Source organism: Gossypium raimondii, chromosome 2, assembly GCF_025698545.1.
Source record: "Gossypium raimondii isolate GPD5lz chromosome 2, ASM2569854v1, whole genome shotgun sequence".
NCBI lineage: Eukaryota > Viridiplantae > Streptophyta > Magnoliopsida > Malvales > Malvaceae > Gossypium > Gossypium raimondii.
Genome location: NC_068566.1, coordinates 2,719,997 through 2,747,898, shown reverse-complemented (window position 1 = coordinate 2,747,898; position 27,902 = coordinate 2,719,997). Strand labels below are relative to the sequence as shown.

Here is a 27,902-nt window from a genome sequence, read left to right as displayed (position 1 = left end):
GCTACCATTTTTTTTCTTTTTCTCTTCTTCTTATGTGTATTTATTTTCCATTGTTAATATTTCTTCCTCAAACTTTATATTCTTTTTAATAATTTGTTTACTTCGGTGAGAATTATTCAAGCAAGGCAGACTAGTTCGGGGCTTGGGGACGATACTGTAAACTTCAACTTCAGTGAGTCAAGCATGGTCAGTGAAAGCATCGGTCAGAGGTAACATGCACGGCAACAAGTTGAGTGGGCGTAAACAAGACCGCCAGAAATGGAGTTCAGGGGGTCAGAATAGCCCTTGGTAGAGCTCGGAACAGTCATGAGAGAGATTATTGATAACATGCATGACAACAAGCTGAGAAAACAAGCTAGTGAATAAGCAATGGTGGTTGAGGATTTGGCTGAAACAGTGGGCGGGCAAGTAGAAATTAACTGGTAATTTGATTTATTTTTTGTTGACTTGTTACCATTATATTTTTTTATGGACACAAGACTTATGTTTTGGAATTGCATGTGTACTGGTGATCCTAGGTTTCATAATTTTGTGAGAGAATAAATGCGAGATTTTTATATTGATTTATTTTGTCTTGTGGAAACCCAGATCAGTGAAAATAAAGTTGATGATATAATTGGCAGACTGGGATATCAAAATTCATTTTGAATTGAATCTATTGGTTTTGTTAGAGGTATTTGGCTTTTATGGAATGATAACATATATATGGAAACCATTTATCTACATGCTCAAGTGATCCACATAAGAGTTTGTAGCAAGAAAAGAGCAACTAGTTTCATGTGTTCAGCAGTTTATGCGAGTCCTCAAGCTAAGGTTCTGGACCTAATTGTTGAATCTTTTAATGAGTCTTGGCTTATAGCGAGTGATTTTAATTCGATTTTGGATAGTTCGAACAGGAAAGAAGGTGCAGCTCGTGTGGTATTTGGTTGTGATTTATTTCAAGGTTTTGTTTTCAATCATAGCTATCTTCTTAAAGATCCAATAATGCCTTAAACATAAGTTCAAAACTGACCTCAGCATACTGCATATCTCATAAGAACACACCCCCCAACAAAAAAAATATATCCAACCTAATCCTCAGGAATGATACCTTAAATCAATCCCAGACGAAAATCAATCAATATACAGAAGAAGAGAAGAAGAGAAGAAAAAGATAAACTCACTAGCAGAAGGCAGAGCAAAGAACGAGCAGAGGGCAAAGACGAGGGCAAAGAACCAGTGTAGCAGCAGAGGGAACCAGCAGAGAGCAAAGAGCAGAGAGCAGCGTAGCAGCAGGTACTGGGCGTCGTGTGGCTAAAAAGGTAAAGTAACCAGCCCAAAAGCACTTTTTGGATGAAAAGTTAAAAAAATCTACTTTTCATCTACCCAAAAGTACTTCTAAGAAGATGAGAATTTGCTATCAAATGAAGGGTGTTCTTCATTGCTTTTCAAAGAAAAGTACTTTTTTAGCTAAAAGCTCATCTCAGCCGCAATGAAGAACACAACCTAAAGGTTAAAAAAAACGCAGCTATATAATAAATTTCCTGCAGTGGGTCTATGAAGTTGCAACTTTCATACTATTAATCTAAACCTGCTCATAGGTCGGGTCACTTATATAGACTTGAAGGTCCATCTGAAAAATAGGAGGGTTTGAACAAAAATGAGGCCTGTTTTCTATATGGGTCAGACTTTGGATAAAAAAAATTTTAGCCCAAGCTCGTTCCAAATATTATGTTTTAAAATAATATAATATTAATTATATATGTTAAACAATAATTATATATATTTATATTAAACCACTAATTCAATAACAATTAAATTCATTACCCATGACCTACAAAAAATTTACTAAAGAACCCAACCCAAAATATAAAATTTTAAAATTTATATTTAATACAATAAAATATTTATTATATTTGTACAAACCCAAAATTTGCCCAGCCCATATACAAATAATAAAACCAAATTTAAACTAAAACCAAAATAAATGAAACAAGCCCAAATTACCAAACCCAAAAATAGGCCCAACAACCTAAAAGCTAACCCTAGCGCAAAATAAAAGAAAAACTAAACCCTAGGCAGCAACCAAGCCTCAGCCGCTGCACCCCAACGGTAGCCCCCGCGCGCGCCGCCTTATCCGCTCATGCCGCCACGTTCGCACCTGTAAAAGGACTAGGAGAGTTCAATAGCAACACAAACAGTGTAAAAGTAAGGAAAATAGGAAATTTTGGGCTATAAAAAGGCCATGAATTTATGTATTTTAACACACACGAATGAATCAAAAGAAATTGGAAAAAAACTCAGTTCAAATATCGGGCATTCTCAAAGGTAGTTTTTTTTTTATTGGTGGTCCGATGACCGCCGCCATGGCTGGAGTGGGAGGGCTGAGAGAGAGTTGAAAGAAAATAGGGTTTTTTTAAAGGAGGCTACAAATGTTTTTTAGGATTTTTTTTACTTATATAGACACCCCAAAACGACGTCTTTTTGGGCTCGGCTTCTGATGCTCAAAACGACGTCGTTTCATTCCCTTGACCCGCGTAGTGACTCGACCCAGGGGAAGGATCCGCGTGTTTTTGCTTCGATGGGATATTTGCGTTGTAGACCCTTCCGCATTTTTCAGTTTTTTTAATCCAGTCTTTTTTATTTTTTCTAATTTATACTTATAATTTTATTTCATTTTCAATTTGGCCCTAACAGATGGCGCATTTCAGAGGGTGGGGGGTATTTCCCCGTTTGGTCCCTCTAAACTATTTGCGCGTTTCAATTGGGCCCTCTCTTTTATTTTTACTTTCGATTATTACCCCGTTATTTTATTAAACTTCAATTTAGTCCTTCTGCACTTATTTATTTATAACTTCAGCCCCCATCTTATTCAAAAAAAAATTTTTGCCCGTTATTTTTATTCCAAGGACAATTTAGCTTTCTTTTTTTTTGTCTCTATTTTTTTTAATTTTGTTTCATGTTTTTTTCATTTTTATCATGATTTTATGTTTTAACTTTCCTTTTGTTTTGTTTTGTTTTGTTTTATTTTTATTTGTGAACTTTATTATTATTATTATTATTATTATTATTATTATTATTATTATTATTATTATCACTATATTATATATTACTATTATTCTTAGTATTATAGATTATTATCGTATTTATTTATATTATCATTTATTTTCAAATATATATGTATTATTTTAAATTGTAGTGCATTTAATTTATTACTTCAATTTCCATTCTTTTAAGCCATTTGTTCTTTAGTTTTTAAAACTTGTTTTTTATGTATGTTAGTTGGCTTGATACTTCTTTAGGATTAACTCTTAGTTCCTTGGTATGTTAACATCAATATTTGCATAATATATGATGTGAAACCATTGCCACTGTGTGTTTTATATGACTACTTGTATTTATTAATTATTCAACATTTATTAGCGTACATTTTGATTTATAAATTATCATTTTGTGTTACATTATTATTCCATCGTTTTTTTTTAAAAAAAGAACATCACGTTTAGTTAAAATATTAAAATCATTTTATTCAAAAATCTTAAAATGCACTATTCGGTATCCAAAAATTTTCAAGAAGATTGTGTCTAAACTTACTGGGCTTCAATTTTCTTCGTTGCATTTAGGTAACTGAGTATTTCTTTTTCAATACAAATGAAAAATTTTCAAACTAAAACTCTTTCGAGAATTCGAAATGTTATAACCTAACTCACTAGATCCGACATTTCATTATCTAGAAATGAGATTTTTTTTTTAAAAATAAAATAAAAGCAAATTCGTGTGTTGTCATTGGAACTTCAAAGGATCGTACCCTAACTTACGGGGTTTCGATTTCTTCATTGGAGCAAGACGACCAAATTTTCTTAGTTTTCAAATTAATAAATTTCAATAAAGATTTTAAAAGGAGAATCGTTTTTTAATCTTTTTCATTCGACCTTAAGACATTAAATAATTAATTTGGTACCAATTTTGGGCGTTACGAGGGTGCTAATCCTTCCTCGTACGTAACTGAGTCCCGAACCCGTTTTTCTAAAACTCGTAGACCAAAATCGTTTTTTAGGTGATCCAATCACACTTCAATAAAAAATTGGTGGCGACTCCAATTTTCATTTTTAAGTCAACAACTAATTTTTGTTTTCAAACAAGATGGTTTCGACAATATTTATTTGGTTTTTTAATATAATAAAACATTTATTATATTTATGGTAGTGTTTTTAATATAAATATTTTTTAGTATATTTTTAATGTGTTAGAAAACTTTTATTTTAGCCTTTTTTTAGTTCATTTAGTGTATTATATTTTTTTAAAAATCAATTTTAAATAAAAATAATCTAAAAATCAAATATGGGCAGGCCGGGTTAGGTCCAAGTTTACTTTTTTTCAACCGGACCAGACTTGAGCAAAAAAGTAAGCTCATTTTTCGGGCCAGACCCAGACTTGAAAATTTTATCTAAATACCTTGCATAGTCCCGACGTGGCTCATGAACACCACTATATTTAATCTAACCTTCAGCAATTACTTTGTGAATTTGTGTTTGCTTTATTCATATTATTATTAAATAATTAATATTAAATTAATTATAGAATGTTAATATTAATTTAAAATTTTCTTTTAATAGTAAGGTAAATCATCAGGTTGCTCAAATTGAGCTTCAATAAAAAGATTATAACAACTCTAATAATCTTTAAAGTGTTTTCAAGTTATACTATGAGTAAGTTGTAGATTAATTTATATATGTAATTTGGTTATTTTTAATTTATGTACTTTTTGAAACATAAATTTTCGGTTATGGTCAAATAGTAATTATTGAATTTATTAAATTTTACTATTTTCAGAGTTTAATGCAATAATTATATTATTATATGTGTAATAACATGTTAACTTATTATTTTATATATTATTATTTGATAATAATAAAAGCCAAGCTAATATATTTAACAATTGTCATTTACGTCAATATTAAAATTTTAAAATTCTAAAATGTATAGAGATTGAGAATGATCTAATTAAATAAGATGAACTAAATATACAACTTTAACAATAATATAGGACTAATGGAAAATTTTAACCTACTAGATCTAATTACTATCGTTTGAGTGCGGATTAAAGTTTAAAATTGAAAAATACAGAATAAAAATGACCAATTCAAAAATACAAAAATTCAAAATGACCAAATTAAATTGTAGGAATTAAATCAATAATTACAAACTAATAACAAAATTTAAGTATATTTCTTGATTTCTTACCCTTTAAAGAATTCAATTTGGATTTAATTTGATTAAATCAATGATTTACCTCATAGTTGTGGATTAATCGATTAATTTCGATTGAATCAATTAATCTGAATTCATTATATTCTGATTTGAGTTGTTTCAAGCTTAAATCATTTTGAGATCGTATTGATTTAAATTCAAATCATTCAAATTTAAGATTTAAATTTTAAATTAAATTATTACGATTTTGAATCCTAATTTCAAGTTTGATTTATCTCAAATGATTTGAGTTATTCCAAATTCAAGTCAACCAAAATTAAGCTTATTTTGTATTTGAGCAATTCAACTTCGAATTAAGAAAATTAATAACTTTTTATAATCAAATCATATAATATTAAATTTATATTCGAATTGATTGAATCGAGTTTCAAATATCGTACATCATTTGCAGGTACAATTGGCCGTTTCTGACTCCCTTTACTTGATCCATGTGCTGTGAAGGTTATCATGTCAATTATTGGGTTTTATTTCCAATTTTACAATCTCGAAAACCAGGGAATACACCATTCATGCATGTGACCATGGCAAAATCAATGGAGGTTTTCAAGCTACAAAAATGAAATCAAGAAAACGACACCCAGGCCAAATCATCATATGCTATCAACATTGTCTTTATATCATCACCCTAAAACCATAAATCTTTGGAATAATGTCACATTTTGTACTTATATTTTTACAAATATTTAATGTGGTATTTGTATTTTGAAAATATTTAATGTGGTACATGTATTTTTCATAAAATGTCTAATACTATTATACGGATAGTTTAATATGTACTTTTATATTTACCATATGTTTAGTTATTTATTTTAATGTAATTTGATTTTTCTCTGTTTTATTTAGTTTTCACATTATGTTAAATTATCCATGTGGACTTAATGATTTGGAAAAATAAATTCATACTTGTTAAGTTTTCATTGGTTGGTTTAACAATTCATTAACGGTGTTTATAACAACGAGAAATACCATAATAAAATACATATCTATTGGACGTTTTATGAAAATACAAGTGCCATAATAAAACACATTGATGGTTCATGTACCACATTAGACATTTCTAAAGTACATGTATCACATTAAACATTTTATGAAAGTACAGATACCAAATATGATATTATTCCTAAAACTTTTCTATAAATCCCATCACCCAAAATCCAAAATTATGAAACAAAGTCGTAAAGTTATGGTGCCAAATGGACTAACTTATGTCGGATGTTGTGTCTCAAATTCAACTATAACTGTTGCAACACTAGTTCGTGAAGTATCAGAGCCCGAATCAATTGCTGTTGTTCGTAAGAGAAACTCGAAAAGATAAGCAGAGACATGGCTATGATTCACTGTTTAACAAAAAAAAAATATCATCAATTTCGACACATATTCGGGTATAAATATAATCTTCAATATACGTATATACATACTTGTATCTACCATCTCGAATACATATGGCACTAGGGTTGCTTGTTCAGTAAGTTAAAAACAAGGCATCTTCCATGCAAAATGTATGAAAGGGCAAACAAAAAGACATGGAGCTAAACACAAAACTTCCAACATCAAACTAAAATCATTAATCAATATGAAAATTTCATGAATTTCCCATTTTAAGAAGATAATAAACTTGAATTTAACAAAATAATTTTAGTTGTATCAACGGTTGGACTTGCATATAAACCAAACAGAATATAGAGGGACTAAATTTGAAATATGTAAAAAAGTATAAGGACCTAAAACATATTTTAACCACGATAATAAAACCCACCAATATATGAACTCCCCAGATAGGTAACATAAAAATTCTACCTAATTCAAAAGAATTTCTTAATAGGTTCCTACCAAACCAAACCTTAGAACTAGTTGACAAATGATTCCATTCATTTGCCAAAGGGAACAAGAGAATTTTGTTAGTTTCTTGCATGCTTGCAAAAAAGCCCCCATAAATTTAGTCAAAAAGTACCACTCAAAAGCACCCTTTAATCCCCCCTAAACCCCCCACTAAAGTCCCCGACCTACACCAAAACACCAACATCATTGCTCCATCATAAAAGTAAAACAAATATAATTAATCCTTCAATCATGCATTCCTTCAAACACTTTCAAAGCAAGATAATGAAAAGCAAACACCTTTCACATAAATCACATGCATTGTTAAAACTTTCTTAAATTTCAATAAGAACCCATACCTTTTATGCTTTTTTTCACCATGGTCCTTCATCAGCAGGGTAATCAAAAGGAACTTCACTAACAATGGAGGAATCTAGTAAATCAGGGTGTATGAACCCATACTTCCTCAAAACCTGATTATCAGCAAAGTTCAAAGCTTTAACCATCCCATTCCAACATGATTCACCATCATACATCTTATTATGATCACCATTACAAGGTTGACACCCTGTAAAATGTGTGATCAATGGTCTCCTCCAACTCCCTTTACCATTTCCAGCACTTTTCAAGTACTCTTCTCTAAAAGCGCCGTATTGTTCACTAACTTTCTCTGCATGTCGCCTTCTTAACTCCGCCGCCCCTCTCTCTATCGCTAAGTACATCTCCGTCGTGTTTTCGTACCTTCCAAAGATCTCAACCCAATACCCTTCAAAATAAAACTCACCTTCTAGATATATATGATCATAATATTTCTCTTTGTGTTTATATAACAAGTAAATCAAAGCCGTTTGATCATCTGACTCAGGGAAAAGCTTGTCTTTGAACGTTGATCGCTGAATTTCACCCCATTTTTTGTAATCTTTGCTAATTGGTCCCATATTAGACCATGTTTCAATCAAATCCATTGACCATTGACAATTTCTTATCAAAAAAACCCCAGCATTCAAACTGGTCCAACTCTTTTTATCGTAAATCAACTCAGGCCAACCATGGACGACTAAGTTATGGTTTTTATACCTTTGTAAAGGTAACTTAAACTCCATGTCTGTAAACAACGCGTCCGAGTCAACCCACCAGATCCACTCAGCTTCAGGGTGAGTCAACATGGCTGCTTTAACGACTGGTAATTTCGCCCAATAAGACCCCATTTTCGGGTGTAATAACAAGTTGTTGTAAAAAATATCGTATCCATGGATTCTACAGTAATCTACTTTGTTTTTAAAGGAACGTAATAGTAAATGGTCGCCGATGGGGTTCTTACATGGTTTCGGTTGTGACCCAGTTACGACGACGATTCTTTCACTTGCGCCGGCGGCGAACGATGGGTGATGGTTTAGCCATTGTTTCCGTTTTTCGTCCCAGTTTTTCACCGGCTTTTCAATGGAGTAACTCAGCTCTGGGTCGTCGTAAAAGGTCAGATCTTTCGGGTCGGATTTTAAGTTAACTCCGAACCCACTTTCCTTACAGCTGACCGCAGACGACGGGTCGGTAATGGCGGAGCTGAAGTTGAGGGTCGGTGTGAAAAACGACCAAAATGAACATACTAATAAGATAGCTAAAAAGACACCGCCGCAGTAAAGGAAACTATCGGACAGACACCAAAACGACCGGTTTCGAGGTTTCGCCATTGGAGAAAACTGCGAAAGAGAAAACTCAGGAGACACCATTTTCTTTTGTTGTTTAAAAATAAGGTTTTTTTTTTTTTTAATGTTTGGTAATTAAGGAAATGAGTTTCTAAGGTTGTTTAACAGAGAAGAAAGACATGGAAAATTGAAAACAAAAAGACAAAATTTGGGATGTCCAAATTTGATTGTGGGATTAAAGAAGACGAAAGAGTGGACTGACATCGTTTTTAGTGTTTTTAGCTTTAGGCTCAGTTCTCACTGTTCTGTTTTTGGGTAAACTCCGTGTAAGGAATTCAAAAATTAAAAAATAGTCACTAAATTATTTAAAAATTTTCATTTAAGTCATTAAGCTTTTAAAATCGTTATTATAAGACTTTCTCTGTTTACATCACCGACACGAGTCAAAAACTTTGCTTCCCCTTCTCTTCTATAATCTAACTTTTTTTTTTAAAATAGCTTTGAATGTTACAAATTTACGAACTAAAATTTAAAAAAAATTCTTATCCGATCTTTGAGATATTGACTATTAGATCTACTTGAATTTAAGGTATATTCTTCTACTCATTAACGGGTATTAATCCACCATCAAATTGTCTCTTAGAGCTTATTATCCAGATTTTGAAAAAAAAAACCTTAACAGTCCAATAACTTAAATAAAAATGTTTGAATAGCTCAGTGACATAAATGAAGACTTTCAAATAATTCAATGACAATTTTATAATTTTTGAAGTTAAATGACCAAAACTTAAACTTACTAATAGTTTAATGGCCTTGTCTATAGTTTACTCTTTATTTTTTGATATATTATACTAAAATTTGAGATTTAATCATCATATTAAGAAACTAATTCGTAATTAAACATTTATAATATTTATTAATATATCAAAATGGTAAGACCCATATTTGGTACTATCAAAGAGATTTTGTAAAAATATATATATTTTATTAATAAATATGTAAATTTATTATCAATTTAATATGATTGGATGATTTTCAAGTAATGATAAAATGTTAGTATCATCGCTTTTGCTACAAAGATACATATTTTTGTATTTTGGACTCACTAGTAATAATCTAAAAGTAAATGAGTCAAATTATATCAAATTAAAATAAGGAGATTAAATTATTAGTTTTATCATAGGAGGGGGACTAGAACTTGAATTAGACCTTTGTTTTAAAAGTGAAATAGGCGTCTCTTTTTTCGGTGCGCCGGGATGCTAAAATACGCTGGCTTGAAAAAAAAAGAGATTTAAAGAGTTAAGAGGAGCGTGAACTGCGGTTGGAGAAGACGTGAGAGGTTGACACGTGTAATTATTGCCGACAGCTTTGGACTAAACATGGAATCTACGTTGGAGTTTTTCATTTGGGTCGTTAACCTTCCCGTTATTTCCGTTTAAATTGTCTGTTTAATTTTTCTTAATTATTGCAATTCAAAGACTAAAATAAAAAGATTATTATTTTGATATTTATTTTTAAAATATTAATTAAATATTTTTATCAAATTTTTAAATTCACTTGTTCTCACATAAGGATAGACCACCTTATAGGCATATTGATACTCAAAATTAATCATTATCAGGTATTTTTTTTTTCTGCATATTGATGGGACGAGGAATGTGAATACATGGTTAGCTTCTCCTGGTGTTGTGGTGTAAGACCAGTCCAAGGAATAGACTGATGGGTTTAACCATGATTTGGAAGATTGTTCAATTTTTTATATTGAGTTGTGGCATATAAGATGATTTACTTTTGTTACAAAAAAAGGGACATGATAAGGTTTTGATTCAAATAGATTGCTTTAAGGTGATTAAAGCTATCTAAGAAGGTTATTCTATATCCTCAAATTCGACTTTGTTTCGACAAATTCAACAAGCACTACAAAGCAGAAATTATTGGGTGATAAGGCATGTTCCTAGATAATGTAATCAAATTTCTGATCTTATAGCCAAAATGTCTTCTGCTAAGAAGGAGGGTATGCAAGTGGTTGAATATGTGCCTAAGAGAGTTAATTAACACTTTTGGACTGTAATACCCAATTATTGCCCGGGGCCCAAAATCCTTTACACGGCCCAATTAGCCTAAAGCTTCAGAGATCCAAATTTAAAATTAGAAGTCCATTGCTAAACCCCATTTAACCCTAGCCTAGATTAAACCTAAATTAGCCCAAACCAATTACCCTGTACCAGCCCAAATTAGCCAAAAATAGAAACCCTAGTAGCCGCCCCTGTCGCAGCAGCCTCACCCCACGCACAGCAACTCCGCGAATGTTGCAGCAACTGCCCATCACTCCCACGTCGTACACGATCCTTCCAGGATCTTCCTGCAACAAGCCACGACCACGAACAGAGAGAATAGTAGAAAATACAAAGGAAAAATGTAAAAAAAGGCAGAGAACAGTTTTTTGATATTTTCTTTTTTCTGTTATTTCGGCTATAAAAAGCCAAATATTTTTTTGTAAGGGGGGTTACACAATCAGAGATTCAAAAAAATACAGAAAAGAGTTAACAAAAAAAAATGATTTTGAAGGTGATTTTCGTTTTCGTTTTTTTCTTTTACTGCTTGCGGGTTTCATTTTTTTTCCTATTGGTTCTTTTCTTTTAAAAACTAAACAAGGAGAGGGAGTAGAGGAGAAACTTACCGGCATTGTGTCGTTGGAAGACCCCTTTGTTTCGTCGCCATCGGAGCGGTGAGGGTTTGAAATGGCAGAGAGGGAAGTGCTGCTGCCGTGCTGCGGCACATTTTTGGGAATGGCAGAGGGGAATTGTTTTTTTTTAGGGTTTGAAAAAGGGTTTTGTTTGATTTGAAAAACGGCGCCGTATTTGTGTAACCCAAAAGCCCGTGTGACCCGACCCAAAAGCCCCATAGGATCCGCTTTTTTTTGTTTCAAATGGACTATTGGCGCAATTAGTCCTCCCGACTTTATAGTTTGTCTAAATTAAAATTTTTATTTCTTTTAAATTTTCTGGCACATTTTATTTCTGTTTCAAATTGATCTAAATGATGCGCAGCGTTTTGGGCGGTTTGGGTAAATTGCTATTTTGGTCCTCTTCTTATTTCGCGTGTTTTAATTTGCTCCCTTTCTTGTTTTCTATTTTCGAATTCAACCTTTAAATTCTGTTTGTTTTCAAATTAATCCTTAATTTGTCATTTTATGGTTTTTTTTTGTATTAATATTGTTAAATTGTATTGTTATTACTGTATTATTATTAATATTTATTATTATGGTTATTTCAATATATATATATGTGCCTATATGTATCTTATTATATATATATATATATATGTATATAATTTAAATTTATTTTAAATATATATATATACCTATCTTATATTTTATTTTTATTTTATTTCTTTTAGTTTTATAAACATATATATACGTACATATATTTATATGTTATAATATTTGTATAGTTTTTCATATTTTATAATACAAATATATATACATTTTTTATAATATATATACATACATTATTCAAAACTATTATAAATATATTTTCCGCATTTTCTTGCATCTACATATATATACGCATTTTCATAATTTATTAATATATTTTACTTATTTATTTTTTTATACCTATACATATTTCACATTTTATTTTGATAACTTTTATATACATGTTTAATATATGCATATGCATATGCATATTTTAAAATTTACTTATATATCATATTTTATTTTGTATATACATATACATGTATAATTTAAATTAAAGTAATGATTTCATGTTATGCATTAACATTTTATCATACTTTTAAAGAAAAAATATATTTTGGCTTTGTCAAAGCATTAAAAATCATTATATTTTATAAATTTTCAAAATATTTGGCATTCATGATTCTCGAGAAAGATCATGTCCTAACTTACTGGATCGCGATCATTTCTTGACGAATTTAGAAAGCCGAGTATCTATTTTGCAATAAGTTCACACAAATTTCAAATAAAAGCTCATTCTCGGGAATCTAAAAATGTCGGGTCCTAACTTACTGGTCCTGATATTTTGACTTCTCGAAATAAGAATTTTTTAAAACAAAAGGCATTATTCGGTATTTGGAATTTTGAGAAATTATGCCCTAACTTACTAGGTTTCGATTTTCTTCATCTGATCTAAATAACTGAATATCCTTCTTAGATTTAATTGTGTGAGTTTTAAAATCAAAAGACAAACTTAATTTTAAAGATTTAAAGATATTGTGCCCTAACTAACTGAGTGTGATATTTTATTTCTTTGAAATAGGAATGTTTATCTTTTTAATTCATCTTCGAGTTAAAATTTTTTATTTAAACTCTTTTCAAATTTTCGATATTAAAGACATTAAATAATCAATTTGGTACCGATTTTTGGGCGTTACGAGGGTGCTAACCCTTCCTCGTGCGTAACTGACTCCCGAACCTGTTTTCTCAAATTTCGCAGGCCAAAATTGTTTTTAAGGTAAGCCGATCACACCTCAATCAAGGATCGGTGGCGACTCCAATTTTTGTTTTCAAAGTCGATAACTTATTTTTGTTTTCAAAAAAATGGTTTCGACATGGACAAGATAAAGTTTTGAGTTTTTTTTTTGTTCACTTTAATGTAATATATTATTATATAATTATTTAACAAAAAAATAATTATCCAAAATGAAATTGTTGTTTTTCATAAAAAAAGAATTTTAAGTACTTTTTTTATTATTTTAAAATTTGTTGAATTTGAATGAATATATTTATAAAAGTCACATTTCATAAATAGTTTGTGAAAATTCTATTTGTCTAAAAAAAAAATTTGAGCTGTAGGGGATTATAAAAAAATAAAAAATAAAATCGCCAATGACTGAAGGCGCGAGATTTGATGACACCTTTATTTTCCATATCTTTTAAAAAGAAATTTGCATTAAATGAATCTAATTATAGGAGCTGGACCTTGGGGTTTGGACCCTAACCCATTTAACATGTCATTTAGTATTTATTTAAAAAAGAAGTTGCTAAGAAATTCGTGGCCCGATGATTAATTTAGTTACCGTTTCAGATGTGATTTGTATTTGAGTCGCGTTAATTACGTTGTTGTTAGAGCTTTACTATCCTCTTATAATTCACAAAATTATAAAAAGTAAAGGCTGCTAAGGATGGGTCTTGCTTTTCATAAATTAACTAGCTTAATATTTTTTAAGATGTTTAAGAATGGATATGTGACGAGTTATGCATAGTTAACTTTGTTAGATGCATGTTATGGGGCTAATTTAACAGTAATTGTTGTTACTAAACTAATAGAACTTGTCACTCTTTTTTACTTTTCATTACCAAGTTTAAAATGAATATTTTAACTCTTAACTACAATTTTAGACAATCATGCCAAATACTTGAAATTAACAAACTATAATTTTCATCACACTTTTTCAAATGTAACTTTTCAAAAGCACTTCGAATTACTACAACAATGCCAAACTAGTCCTAAGTCTACTTTTTAATAAAAGCTTAATTTACAAATTGGTACTTAAATTATACCATTTTTCTTACTTTGGTACCTATACTACATTTTTCTCCCAAGTTGATAGCTTTGTTAGTCCAACCGTTAGTAAACCTTTTTTTTTTTAAATAAAAAATTGATATGTGACAAAAAAAAAGAAGAAGATAAAAAAATTTTATTTTCTCTTTATATATTATTTTATATCTTCTTTCTCTTTTCTTCCTCTTATCTTGGACTTTTTCAGTAGGTGTGAACATCTTGAGCTTCATGGTTTTGATCAAGGTTTTCAAGATCGAACCAATGGTCGAATCGGTCAGGCACCAATTTTGATTTGATCGGTTCATTCAATTCAATCAAATAAATTATTAACAAATTCATAAAAAAATATGTAAAAAATACTAAAAAAAACCCAGCTCAACTAGTGCAATTGATTATTTTAGCTTGATCTGTATCAATTCATAAATCAAGGGGTTCAACCCTTATATTCATTCTAGTATCACGGGCCTTAAGTGATTCCTTTACTTCAAATCCACCTAAGTCAGCCTTATTCTCGAAAATAAGAATTAACAAAGGAAATTCTCTAAGGCACTAAAATAAAGCATAAGCAACTCGAATAGACAAATGGACTTGAATCAAACATAAAAGCCATAAGAAAATAATAGTACACCAAGTGTTTGAGTAAATGCTCTCAAAAATATTATTTAGCTCAATAATGAAGTACAATGGAATGATTACAAATGAGAGAGAAGGCTTTTATTTATAGTTGAGCTCCCCCAGATCCAACAATATAGTTTAAATTACATCGACGGACAAGATTAAAGCTCATCTACAAGATGAGAATCCTAAGGGATTTAAACTTTATACAATTTTATTCATTAGGGTTACAAATATTAACCATGGTAACTCTAGTTTTACTGGAGTTGTAACGACTTAAAAGTCAATGGTGGCAAAAAACTCAATTTCGGGACCCTGTTTTTGTCAACCGAACTCGTAAATATTCTTATTAAATATTTACGGAGTTATATTATAAGTGAATTAAATTTTGGATAGGCAATTTTGTCAAATTAGTTATTAGTTAAGGTATAAGGACTAAATTATAAAAGTAGTAAAAGTTTAATTACTATGAATTTTTAATAATTAGAAATGGATCAAGGATTAAAGTGATAATTATACCACTTAAGAATGAATGGACGGTAGCTTATTAAAACCGTATAGCAAAAATGTTATAAAAATATAAATTAAATAAAATGTAAGCTAAATTAAATTAGGAAATAAAACATAAAGTGGAGAGAAAGAGAAAGAATTTCATCTTTCTCATTCTCCATCACCGAACATTGAAATTGAAGAGGAGGAAGTTTCAGCTAGGGTTCTATCATCTTTAGGCTTCAATTTGGTTAGTTTAATTTAGTCTCTTTTCTTTTTTTAAAAAAAAGTTTTATGTTTTTGAGATCATGGGAGCTTAATCTAGCTAGCCCATGTGTCAATTTGTAAAACTGTTAAAGTTTTAGAAAGTTATCATTGTTATTTTCTTGAAGTTTTAAGTATTAAATTGATAGATTTTAAGCTTAGAGGTGAAAAGGGACTAAACTATGAAGTTAATTGATAGTTTCGTACATTAGGGACTAAACTATAAAAAATGTAAAATTGGTTGTATAATTGGGAAATAGGAAGTCCCTAATAGACTAGGGTGGCAAATTTGAATCGATAAACCATCGTTGTCGGGTAATCCGGGGTGGTAAGCCATCGTCGTCGGGCAATCTAGGGTAGCAAGTCATGGTCAGGCAATCCAGGATGACAATACTATATCAATAAACCATCGTTGTCGGGCAATCCGAAATGCTAGACCATCATTTGCGGGCAATCCGGGGTGGCTAGTCATCGTTGTCAAGCAACCCAGGATGACAGATTGAAGTAAGTTAAACATGAACTCATGAGCTCGGATTATCGTCTGAAGGATAAACCGATTTGAGATTTTATGTATTAGAAATGTATATTGAATGATGTTTTCATGCTTGAGTTATAAGGAACAAGAGTTTAGATAACGATTCTATGTGTGGTGATGCATACCACCTCCTTATATTGTTCGATTTCATAGGAATACTGCTGAGTAACATACTCATCATACGGTTTATTTCTCATGTATAGGTTAGGCTTAAAGCAAAGTTTCGAGTATCGACTTCAACATCTAGTCGAGACCGCAAACTCTATAAAGTTTGTAAATTCTCTTTGTTGGTCAAATTAGCATGTAGCTAGTGAAGTTGTTTTGGTATTTTATTGTCAATGAAGTTAAATTTGATTGTTGGTGTGTGAACCTTAATGTACATATACATACGGGAAGCTAATGTTTGCAATATTTGATAAGTTATGTTTGGTATTTATTGGTAGTAATCTTATGTGTAAGTTTGCTAGGTGGATGGATTGGTATATAAGGTAGTTAGACTCTATGTATAATATATAGGTATGAAATTGGTGTATTAGTTGACTTAAGTCATGAGCATGTATGTTTAGTTGTGGTTGGATTAGTTTAGAGTGTTTCATGATATACTAAGCATAGTCAAATGGAAAAGTTTGGAAATCTTATCGTGAAACTTGATAAAAGATTGAGTTGTATGTAACATTTGGATTGGTTTAAATTGAAATGTAATATGATCTAGATTGACATGTTTGAATGTGTCATAGGTATGTTTTAGACATGCTATATTTGCATAAGAACCATTCTCTTGGTCAAATTGAGAAGTATGTGTGTATTCATACCTTGGTAGATTGGTAAAATTGCAAGTTTTGGATTGATTGTTGACAGTAGGTGATGTCGCAATGTCATTCGTACGACATCACGACGAGGATTCCACGTCATAACGTTAGATAGTTGTCGTCGGGACGAGACGAATTCCAAGTCACGTCGTGACGAGGGACCCCGACGTCATGACAAGACCAAAACAGTTTGTCACACTACGACGAGGGACAACCTCACGTCACAACGTCAGCCTTAAAAGTTGAAATATTTACGTTTTGATCCTTATTCATTTTTACTTTAATTTTTAAGCTTCTGTAAGATCGTATAAGAATCAATAACTATTAAATAACCACACTGATAGTTTGCGAACGCAGTTACTTTGGCAACAAATGTGGCACTTCGTAACTCGGACTCCACGATTAGGTCGGGAGTTCGAGTGTTACAAGAGTGTTCCACTGGGCCACCAAAGTTTCAAGTAGATGAACTTCTCCATGTGTTCCACGAATCGGGCCAGTTCAAGTAGGTCAACTGAAACCCATTTAATTAGTAGACCTCCATGGAATAGTTTGTATGCATTCATCACGGGCTTTGATCCACGGCTCGTGACACTAGTACCTCGATTGGTTTTTGGCTCGATCTAGTTCCAAAAACACTAGTTTTGATTCATGAAAGAACTTTTTCAATTATGAGTCGAGTAAGCATGGGGTGAAATACAAACACAAAATTAATCATTAGTATCTCGACCTCAAGAGGCTAAATTTTGAGCATTGCTGACATTGCCAAACATTATAAGGAAATAATAAAAGAAAAAAATAAAGAGAAATAATGTAAAAAATAATTAAAAATTAAAAATATATTTTTAAAGGCTATATGACATGGTAATTTATTATTGGTTGGAATTTGTTTTACGAGCAAAACATTTTTGTGTAAAATAACAGAAGAATAAATTTATGTATCACTTGTGATAAAAAAAGTTTAGGTACTAACTTGAAAAAAGCGAACATAGTTAGTGAGTTAAGCTTTTAAAATAGATTTAACAATTGGACTAACAGTAATGGAGGTATCAATCTAGAAGAAAGAAGTAGTTAGAATAAAATTAATCTCAAATCGTAAATGAAAAACACGTGGATATAAAAGAATTATTTTGTATATTTTATTGTATGATAGTTAATATTATTCTTAAACTGTAATTGCTATCCGTAGACAACTGCATATTAACTAATGAGAAAAGAAAATTTCCGCCATTAAGCGCCATGCTTTCGTAGCTCAGTTGGTTAGAGCACCCGTTTAGTAAGCGGGAGGTCTTGAGTTCGACTCTCAACGAAAGCACATATTATTTTTCTTTTTCTCCTTGAAAATAAAATTTAGAACCTCAAAAACATGGGGGAAAAGCTCTATTAAGAAAACTTACTGTATTATTTCCATTTTCATAATATAAGAAGTTGAAACTGGATCCTTCGAGATTGATTTTCGAAGAAATTATACGTAAGCTATAATAGGTTAATTGAACATATTGCTTTTGAGAAGTGCTTTTGAGAAGTGCTTTTCAGAAGTGCTTTTGAGAAGTGCTTTTGAGACATTTGAGTGTTTGGCATTGCTGTCAAAAAGTGCTTTTGAAGGATAAAATGTCCATTTTAGACATGAGATTATAAAGTAACAAATATGTATTTAAATAATGTTCAAATTAGTTAATATTATTATATTTTAGCAAAAATATAAAAAAATAATTTATTATAACTTATTGTTAATATTTTAATATATAATATTAATTTTAAATATTTCTAAGTAATTAATATCAATTATTTATAAAATTTAATTAGAATATATAAACTATATTTAAATATTTAAATATAAAAATTAAATATTTGTAATTAGATATTGACACGATTGTATTATTATAAAAAATATATTTTATTTTTTATTAATTAAACACCTATCAATTTCGTTTCAACTGTCATTGTATTGTAATGTTATAATGTGTTTGTTCTAATATATGACAATGCACATTGTTTGTCATATTTTTGTTCCAATTTAATGCACACTACTATTTTAGTGTAATGTTTGCCAATAATTGTTTCAAAATGGTATGAACTTTGGACCAAAAGAAAAAAAAGTTATATAAACAACAATTCAATAGAAAGCCGACAAAATTAATTGAAGTTGGTTCGATTCGGTTAATTATTTTAACAGAAAAAAGCTCAATTCAACTCAGATGTTGAACGTATTTTGAATAGACCAACAAAATCAGCATTGCCTACATACCAACAAAAGAGCCATAACAGTTGCAATAACCCTGCATCAATCATTTCGAGTGTATTTAAGCTTGATAGGCATTAGTAACACATCCACAACAAGCATTCAAGAACACTACAGGACTTGAAAAGAAACCAAACAAAATGAAAATGACACCTTATCCATAAGACAAAAATGGAGCTGCTATTGAAGCAATTAAACAATGGAGGATATTAACTCCAAACACCAATTACAACGTTGTAAAGATTACTGCAGCCAATTTACATATACAAATAAGCGAAAATAAGCAAAAAGGATTGGTCACTAAAATCAACCTCACCTCTGCCCATTCACAAATTGTTTCTGGGAAGCTTCTGTGTATTGTAATCTGCTATTGATGCATACCCTATGGCATGGTTATACTCAGGAATTGCAATAACCTAATAAAACATTAAAAAGAGTTCAGAATTTATGAGACAATTGCAGTAAGCTGACAACAAATTGAACAGCATTGCCTACATACCAAATATTTTTAATATTTTCAACTTAAACTTTAGTTTTTAAGTATATGATGGGAGAGAGACATCAAGGTCGAAGGCTCAGGTGTTTGCCACCTGTGCCAAGGTATATGTTTTAGTGCTTGCTATTTCTCCTTGTACAAATTGCATAACAATGTGTCAACTTTTTCAAACTGATGTGGACCAGAAAAAAATATAGCCAGCCTAGCTAAATATATATACTTGGAGCTTGATCCAACCTATATATACATGTGACTTGGATTCTAACACCATCTATCGAATCTGATCTTCCCAAATATCTGAAATATGGTTGGTTTCAAGATTCAAAATTACAGAGACAGATTATATAGAAGGTTTAAAATCAAATAAACCAAACCACACCAATTTAACTTTACTGGGAAGATATGAAATGAGAACATTTCATTTCAACTACTCTACTATTGTATTCAGTCTTTGACTAGTTTAAGAGTAAAGACATCTTAAAAGCTTTAGGTAGATAAACAGGCAACAAGAACCCAAACAGATTGAAGCACCAAAACCCCATATTAGCCAAAGCCAGCACTCTTCCCACGTAAACTCTCTTACCAGATCCCGCATACTCGTTATCCACCTTTGTAAACTCACACCTCAACCAGTCTACTAGGCTAAAAATCCTCGTATTGTAAACCATAACATGCACGTCAATTGAATATTGCTAGAGTGCAGTTCAGTAAGAGAAGTCGGGTATTATTTTTCATCTCTTAACAGCAAAAGCAGTATAAAGAAGGAATCCGTCCTAGAACGACTAGTACCGTGAACAAAATGCTTTGATGCATACCAGCTTTTCCTCCATTGATGATTTCTAGATCGAATAACATCAAGACGAGCAACAACAAAGGCTTGAACACAGTTTAAGAATCTTCAAATGCAAACGGATCCCATTTTTTTTCCTCTCAGAAACCACCAGATTAGACAAATTTTAATAAAGATATTCAACTAAAAGTCGAGTTGTTCTCATTCTCTTTGGTTATTGATTATTGGGGAAGTTCAACAAACAAAGGAGAGCAAAATAAGACAATGTGAACATAGAAGATTGAAACAAGAAAATAAACCATAGTTGAAATCATTTGTCTCAAGAAATACCAGCAAATCAACAGCTTCAAACTTTTAATCAACAGCAAATCAACAGCTTCAAAATATAAAACAGAATAAGAAATATAAAAGAAACTCTCACCTGCTGCGGAAGAGGAACAAAGAACAGAAAATAAAGCTTTGAAAGCTGAAAATGGGGAAAAGAAATCGGGTTTCACCAGCAGAGGGGAAAGAAGGAGCCAGCAGAGGGGAAAAACGTTTGGGGGAGAAGACAGGGGTATTTGGTCAATTTTCACCGAAAAGCAATTACAGCAGAAGAAAAGGAGATTTTTTTAGCTTCTCCATCTAGGGAGAAGCACTTTTTTGATGGAGAAATTGGATGAGAAAAGGAAGCCGTTCTTTGCTGCTTTTAAGAGAAAAGCACTTTTGGGTGGAAAAGCACTTCTCAAACGGGATAAAGAACGGGGCCTTCGTCAGTCCACTCCTATTTTTGTTATACTAAAAAATATATACACTTGAATAACCTTTCCACTAATCAAAAATTATTTTTCCTGACATTTGAATTTGTTTCAACATCCATGTTGATCCCTCCATTCGAGGTAAACCAATCCGGCACGATAATGTGTGTATGCCCCAGCAACAACCAAGATGTGAAAAAGTTGGTGACTATGTCCCGCAATGTCGAATTTTCCTGGCATCCACCGTTCTGGTATCCTCGCCGCGTACACAAATGCCCCAATACCATATAAAATCCCCATCAAAACTTCGTAAAGGGTAGTATGAAGTGCCTCAGGTTGGTGCCAAAACAAGATGAGTTTGTGAATGATCGGTGCTATGCTGGACATCCCCATGCCGAAGAAAAGGGATACACGAAGGGTTCGAAATTCGGGTCGATGAAACCCCGCTAAGAATGAAAACAAGATGGCTGCAACTCCTAAGATGGTTATGAATCCCAAGTAGAGCCTACAAAAGAATGGATCACATATGAAAGAATAGTACACCGGTGGATAAAAGGAAGTGGATATAAGAGCAGCGATGCCAGCATAGTCTAGCCGGCGTACGATGTACGATATGCGCTCAGAATGGCACGATAGGAGGTGGCATGCACTGCTAGCTAGCAGGCAAAACATCGCACCGCCCAAGAAGGTGAAAAATGGCCACCGCGTTATCGGTCTCACCATCAATGGTGCTATTATGTTTGTCACATCCTCCTTCATGCTCCTCTGCAAATAACAAATAAATAAAATGTAACTACATTCTTAACCTAAAATTAACAACAAAACATGACCAAAATCTTGGTAAAAGTATCATAGAAACTCCTGTATTAGGAATTAGATTGCATTTTACCTCTCTACTCAAAAAATGGAAAAATTAATTGTTGTATGTTAGATCAAAAAACAATTTGATCCTTTCTTTTAAAAATTTCATCCTTTTGTACTGTTAAAAATTAATGTGGTTGACAGAATAACCAGACAATGACACATTAGATGTCATGTGTACCACCTATTGACGTACAGAGACTAGTTTTTAATAGTAAAATTGATGAATTTTTTTAATAAAAAGACCAGTTTGCTCTTTTATCTAACGAACATAAACTAATTTACCCTTTTTTGAGTATAATAACCAAAATGCAATTCAACTTCTCTATGATACTTTTACTCAAAAACATGGCATGAGATGTTATTGAACAATAAAACGCAACATGCAACATTACTATAAACACATACATTGGATTGATTCCTAGAGGAGAAACTCTCAGGTAAACAATTATATAGAAGTTCACGAACATGCCAACCGGAGATCGACGTCTTTAACTCATCTCGAAATTTGTGTAGATCGGACATGTTGGGTAACGACGGCAAGCATGTTACGAGCTCGGAATGTAATTTGTGGAGATCCGCTTTTCTCAATATATCATGAATATGACTCAAAGAGTTAAGATCAACAACCTTTGGAACTTTCATTGCAGTGTATATGGTGAGGGCAAGGAAAAGGAAGAACCCAATCAAATGCCTATCAAAATTAATAATTGTCATACAAATATTACGAAAATACATCGTAAAAAACATGTCAGTTTGATAATTAATTTGTAACTATGCTATTTTTGTAATTTTTTTATTGTTTTTGTATTACTTATATAAAAAACCTCAAAATGGTGGTGCACTGTACTCTAACATTAATTATCACAAGAATGGATTGTATGAAACTGTGATTCAAAGAGGAAAAATCTGATTTGTTATTCTCCTATTAGAAAGTGATAAGGATGACGTGAATTCACAGTTTCATACCATCACAATTTCATACAATTCTTCCTCTATTTATCATAGTACAAATAAGCCACAATGGGTGTAGTCATGCGCAAATAATGGTCTTGGTCCCTTGGTTAAAAAATGAAATTCAACTTTAGTACTACTCATATTTTAATAATTCAATTTTCTCCTTTTGTTAAATAAAATAAAATTTCATTTTGAGTCCCTTTTAAAGTTAACGTATTTAATTTAAATTATTTTAATAAAATTTTGCATAATAACATATTTAGCTCTTGAACCCTAATGTTTTTAATCATTTTGAATCTCAACCATCAAATTTAGTCTTTTTTTTGGATGAAAAATTAATTGGATTATTAAAATTTTAACAACAGTGATGTGGCAATTAATGTAACAATCCACATGTATGTCATAGAAGATTCAAATATTTTCAAAAAAATCATAAAAAGGTTTTAATATTAACAATAAAATATACATTGATTACCATATTACTATTATTAAAATTTAACAACTTAATCAAACTTTCTGTCCAAAAAGCAATAGTTTGACTAAAATTTGAAACTTGAGAGTCAGACTAATCCAAATAACCAATATTAAGACTAAAGTGACAAAAAATGTTCAATTTTTTTTTTAAACTTTAATCACAAAATTCCCAGCTTTGGCCATGCTTCATTGTAGGGAAAAGTATTATAGAGGCCTTTGTACTAGGAATTAGATTGCATTTTGTCCCTTCTGTGCTAAAAATGAGTAAATTAGTCTTTATATATTAAATCAAATAGCAAACTAGTTCTTTAGTTAAAAATTCCATCCACTTCTACTATTAAAAACTAGTCCATGCACATTAACACGAGGTACACGTCGAAATGAGTTACATGTGGCACACCACATGTAACTGTTTTGTTATCCGTCAGCCATGCCAGTTTTTAACAGTAGAAATGGATGAAAACTTTAATTGAAAGGACCAATTTATTCTTAGATTTAACATACAAGGACCAATTTTCCCATTTATTGAGTAAATGGAGCAAAATCCATTCTAACTACTAATACAGGGGGCTCCATGATGCTTTGGCCTCCATGATACTTTTATCTTTTGACTGTCAAAAAAACTAAAAGGGGTAAATGAAAACTTACGTCCAAACATTGAGAGTCTCATTGTGGATGGAGAAGATGCTAAGCAAAAGCTGTTTCATTGGCCATTCAGATCTATAATGCCCAACAATATACTCATTGTCCCTCAAATAACCAGGTAATGAATGGTATTCAACCAGTTGATACTTCACCTTCTTCCACAATCTCTTCCCTTTTCCTCCCTTTGAATTCTCCATTGTTTTTTCACCTGTCTTCACTAACATTTTCACGCATTGCACATCACTCTCTGCTTAAAAAAAAAAAAAAGTTTTAACAACAATAAAAACAAAAGATATAATATCAAATTGAGTCCTCAACATTTACATTTTTTTCAATTTGGCTATTATTCTTTTTAAGTTAAATTTAACCATTAACCTTTCAAAAATAATCAAATCGTTTTTAATAGAAATGCTTACTTAAATATTAATTTTTTAGTGATGGTGTGGCAACAAAGGCCAAGCCAGGAATTTAGTGTTAGAGGGCAAAAGTAGGGGCGAAACTATGGGACCTGGCTGGGCCCCCAACCCCCTTAAAATGGAAAAAAATTTATTTAGACCCTTTAAAATTTTTAAACATTTAAATTAGTAAAGGTTAAATTGCACTTTGCCCCCTCCTAAAAATATAAGAATTTGATTTAATCCTTTAAAAATTATAAAGATATAGCCTATTAAAATGTTGAAATTACATTTTTGCTATCGTAAAAATTACAATTTAATTTCGGCCCCCTCTAAAGAATTTCTAATTTCTCCATTGGGCCAAAGGTAAAAAAAAAATTGTTTAAAAACAGCTAATATAAATGCTTTATAACTATAAATGACTAAAATTAATAATATATCACTTAGCTAAAGGGGCAAGGCTACTGCTTGCCCCTTTCTAGTTACACCCTTACCTATAGTCGAACTTCATTTTGATATTATACTATTTATCTTATATGCAATACTAATAAAAAAGTTAAAATTTTAAAAGAAATTTAAAAAATCAAAAATATATTAAAAGTTCAAGAAAATTAGTATTAAACAAGTAAATTATCATGTAGGCTATTATGTTTAAAAATTTAACGGTTTAATACATATTTCCTTAAACAAAACAATTCAACTCTTTTTTAAAGGATGATGACTAAATTAGACTCCTTTTTTAAAAAATTTGAGTGTGAAATTTAACTAAAAAAAGAATAAGGCCAATTTGACAAAAAATATAAATATTAAAAGCTAAATTTATCATTATACCAAAAAAAAAAGATCCAATATAAATGTAGAGAGAAAGTGGCACCTGGAAAAGAAAAATAATAATAATGAAGGAAATTGAAGAATCACCAGCTGAGAATGGAGACCCAGATGGGGATCCTTCTTTTTTATATTACAGAACTCTCAGGCGAAAGACTCTATTAACACAGTAGAATATATATATATATATATACATTCATATACACCCCAAAGTTAGTTTTTGGATGATACTAATAATTAAATATTTATATGCAACAAAAAAAAGAAAGAAAAAAAGACAAAGAAATTGTAGGAGAAAAACCTAACCGATAATGTCTGAAACAGGGAGCAAAAGTCAGGTTCCAAGAAAGAAAATGTTAAAGAAATTGTGTTAATGAAAAATTAAAGAATGGGACTTCATTTAGTGAGATTTAAAAAGAAATCTGGTTCATTGTGGCGATGCGAAAATAGCGAAGGTTTGTTTTGTTGGGGGGAGTGGTGGAGGTGTTAGAATAGAGAATGAAGGTTTAAAATGTCAAAATAATTGGTGGGATTGTTAAAAAAAATTGGGTATTTTAAAGTTTTTGTGGTGGACCACCTTTTACTATTTGGGGATCTTAATAATATCCCAATAGCTTTGGAAGAATGTTTTTGTGGATTGGATTTCTAAATTATGATCCTATAACTAGTACATTTTGGTCGATTGAGTCTTAACTCGATTGGTATGAGTATTGTTGTCAATATAGGAGAACGTGAGTTTAAGTGCATTGAAGTGCATTATCCTCTAAATTTATGAGTTGGGGAGGGGTTATGGGTAGTTACAGATATTGTGCCAAAAAGAGTAGATATGATCAGAATCTATAATTAGATTGTTAAAAAAATTAGTAAGTTTTGAATTATTTTACAACCTAGGGTATTAAATGCTAGGTAGTTTAGGGTTGTTCACAAATCTCAAATTTTATGATTTTATTTATGTTTGTTGATAGTTTTAAATAGGAGTTGTTCGATGATTAAACTTAAGATTGATGTTAATTCAAGAGTTAAATATAAGTATTTTGTCACTTCATTTGTGATCCAGTTGATATTATTTATAATCGTAGATTTGAAAAGGAACCGGTTTACTAGTTATTTCAATTTGTTGTCCTAACCAAGGTTACAATACAACTTAGAACAAGAGAATGTAGCTAACAAATTCAAGAAGAGGGTAAGGCTAAGAGATAAATCGATGCACAATATTTGATAACAAAATTCAAATAACAATCTTACTCTACCAAGTCTTGTTAACAAAGTTCAAATACCAATTCAGATTATATATTGGCTAAAGCCCAATCTACCCTTATAATATTGGATAATCGCAACCCAATAATGAACCCTAAATGTTACAATCACTCATCCAATATTCTTTGCTATTGTCTAAACAAAGTTACAATATTAAGCTTGGTTATAGCAAGTGAATAGATTTGTCTATTTGAAAATCTAAAATTAAAAATATTAATCTTAAAAACTAAATTTAAATAAAAAATTTGACAAAGGAAACAAACATGTTAAAGTATCCTTCCAATTTTTATTTTCTTTATACATTTAAAATTTAGTCACTCCATTTTATTTTAAAATATTTAATCTCACCATATTTTATTTTAAAATGCAAGCCTAGTGACCTCACTAATTTTTTTGTTGAAATTAAGCTCATTGCAGTATCATATATTCATTATACTAACATGTGAGGTTTTTTTAATTTTAAAATATCAAAACAAGGAATTTAATAAAATACTTTTAATATTGTTAACAATTGAAAAAAAAATTCCTAAAAATAAAAGTAATAAAAAGAAATAGAGACTCAAGTGATACTGATAAGGATAAGGATTCTAAAGAAGTTGCTTTGGACAATTGAGGTAGAGAATGAAGGCTTTAAGTTGGAACACTTGATCTAGCAATATAAAACCAATTTAAGGGGTTTTTTTAATGGAAACTAGGAAGTCCTTAAATTTTATGTGTAATTGAGTTGGGAAATGGGGATTTTGCAATGTGGTGGGCACATTTGGACCTTTGCTCACCCCAATCTCTTTTAATAAAAATGACATATTGCTTTATGTGTCTCATTTTAGATTACTTGTGTGTATGGTAATAAGAAGGAAGTTCGAGATCAATTAAGAGATTATTTAGTAATTTGAAAATCAAGAAACGAGATCCAATGAAGCTTAGAACAAAATTGCTCACTCCAGTGATTAACTCTTTAGGCCTAAGATCAAATGAAAGCCAAGCCCCATTAATTCACATCCTATAGCATTCTACAAGGTTCCAGAACTCACTCTTTAACTTACTTATTAGAGTACCAACATTAAAAGAAACCTCAATCCTAAAAAGATTAAGTGGTTTTTAACATCATCAGACGCAAATTATTGGTAAAAGTTATCATGAAGGCTCTTATATTAAGGGTTGGATTGCATTTTGCACCATCTAATAAAAAATGGGCAAATTAATATTTGTACGTCAAATCAATCAGTAATTTAGTCCTTCTGTTAAAAATGTCATCTATTTCTACTGTTAAAAATTAGT

At 31.0% G+C, this 27,902-nt stretch overlaps 2 protein-coding genes, 1 long non-coding RNA gene and 1 other non-coding gene across 4 annotated transcripts; 1 reads left to right on the top strand and 3 right to left on the bottom strand.

The window, feature by feature from the left end:
• Positions 1–6,213: 6,213 nt before the first annotated feature.
• LOC105787687 (putative glycosyltransferase 7) lies at positions 6,214–8,951 on the bottom strand. Its single transcript, XM_012614197.2, has 2 exons — positions 7,428–8,951; positions 6,214–6,587 (listed from the first exon to the last, which is right to left on the bottom strand). The coding sequence occupies exon 1, from the start codon at positions 8,793–8,795 to the stop codon at positions 7,443–7,445; it is 1,353 nt and encodes a 450-aa protein (XP_012469651.1). The 5' UTR covers positions 8,796–8,951; the 3' UTR covers positions 6,214–6,587; positions 7,428–7,442.
• A 1,719-nt stretch (positions 8,952–10,670) lies between these two features.
• On the bottom strand, positions 10,671–11,562 carry LOC105787691 (uncharacterized). The gene is made up of 2 exons (XR_001131635.2): positions 11,392–11,562; positions 10,671–11,073 (listed from the first exon to the last, which is right to left on the bottom strand). It is a non-coding gene; the product is annotated as an uncharacterized LOC105787691 (long non-coding RNA).
• A 6,621-nt stretch (positions 11,563–18,183) lies between these two features.
• Positions 18,184–18,257, top strand: TRNAT-AGU (transfer RNA threonine (anticodon AGU)). Its single transcript has one exon. It is a non-coding gene; the product is annotated as a tRNA-Thr (tRNA).
• A 1,263-nt stretch (positions 18,258–19,520) lies between these two features.
• Positions 19,521–24,382, bottom strand: LOC105787688 (heptahelical transmembrane protein 4). The gene is made up of 5 exons (XM_052624799.1): positions 24,148–24,382; positions 22,471–22,762; positions 22,038–22,043; positions 20,892–21,972; positions 19,521–19,600 (listed from the first exon to the last, which is right to left on the bottom strand). The coding sequence occupies exons 1-4, from the start codon at positions 24,366–24,368 to the stop codon at positions 21,319–21,321; spliced, it is 1,173 nt and encodes a 390-aa protein (XP_052480759.1). The 5' UTR covers positions 24,369–24,382; the 3' UTR covers positions 19,521–19,600; positions 20,892–21,318.
• Between the last annotated feature and the right edge of the window lie 3,520 nt (positions 24,383–27,902).

Coding starts and splice junctions, on each gene's coding strand:
- LOC105787687 (XM_012614197.2), bottom strand. CDS start 8,795: ATGGTGTCTCCTGAGTTTTCTCTTTCGCAGTTTTCTCCAATGGCGAAA.
- LOC105787688 (XM_052624799.1), bottom strand. CDS start 24,368: ATGTTAGTGAAGACAGGTGAAAAAACAATGGAGAATTCAAAGGGAGGA. Junction 22,763..24,147: donor GAGACTCTCAATGTTTGGAC/GTAAGTTTTCAT, acceptor TAATTTTGATAG/GCATTTGATTGGGTTCTTCC.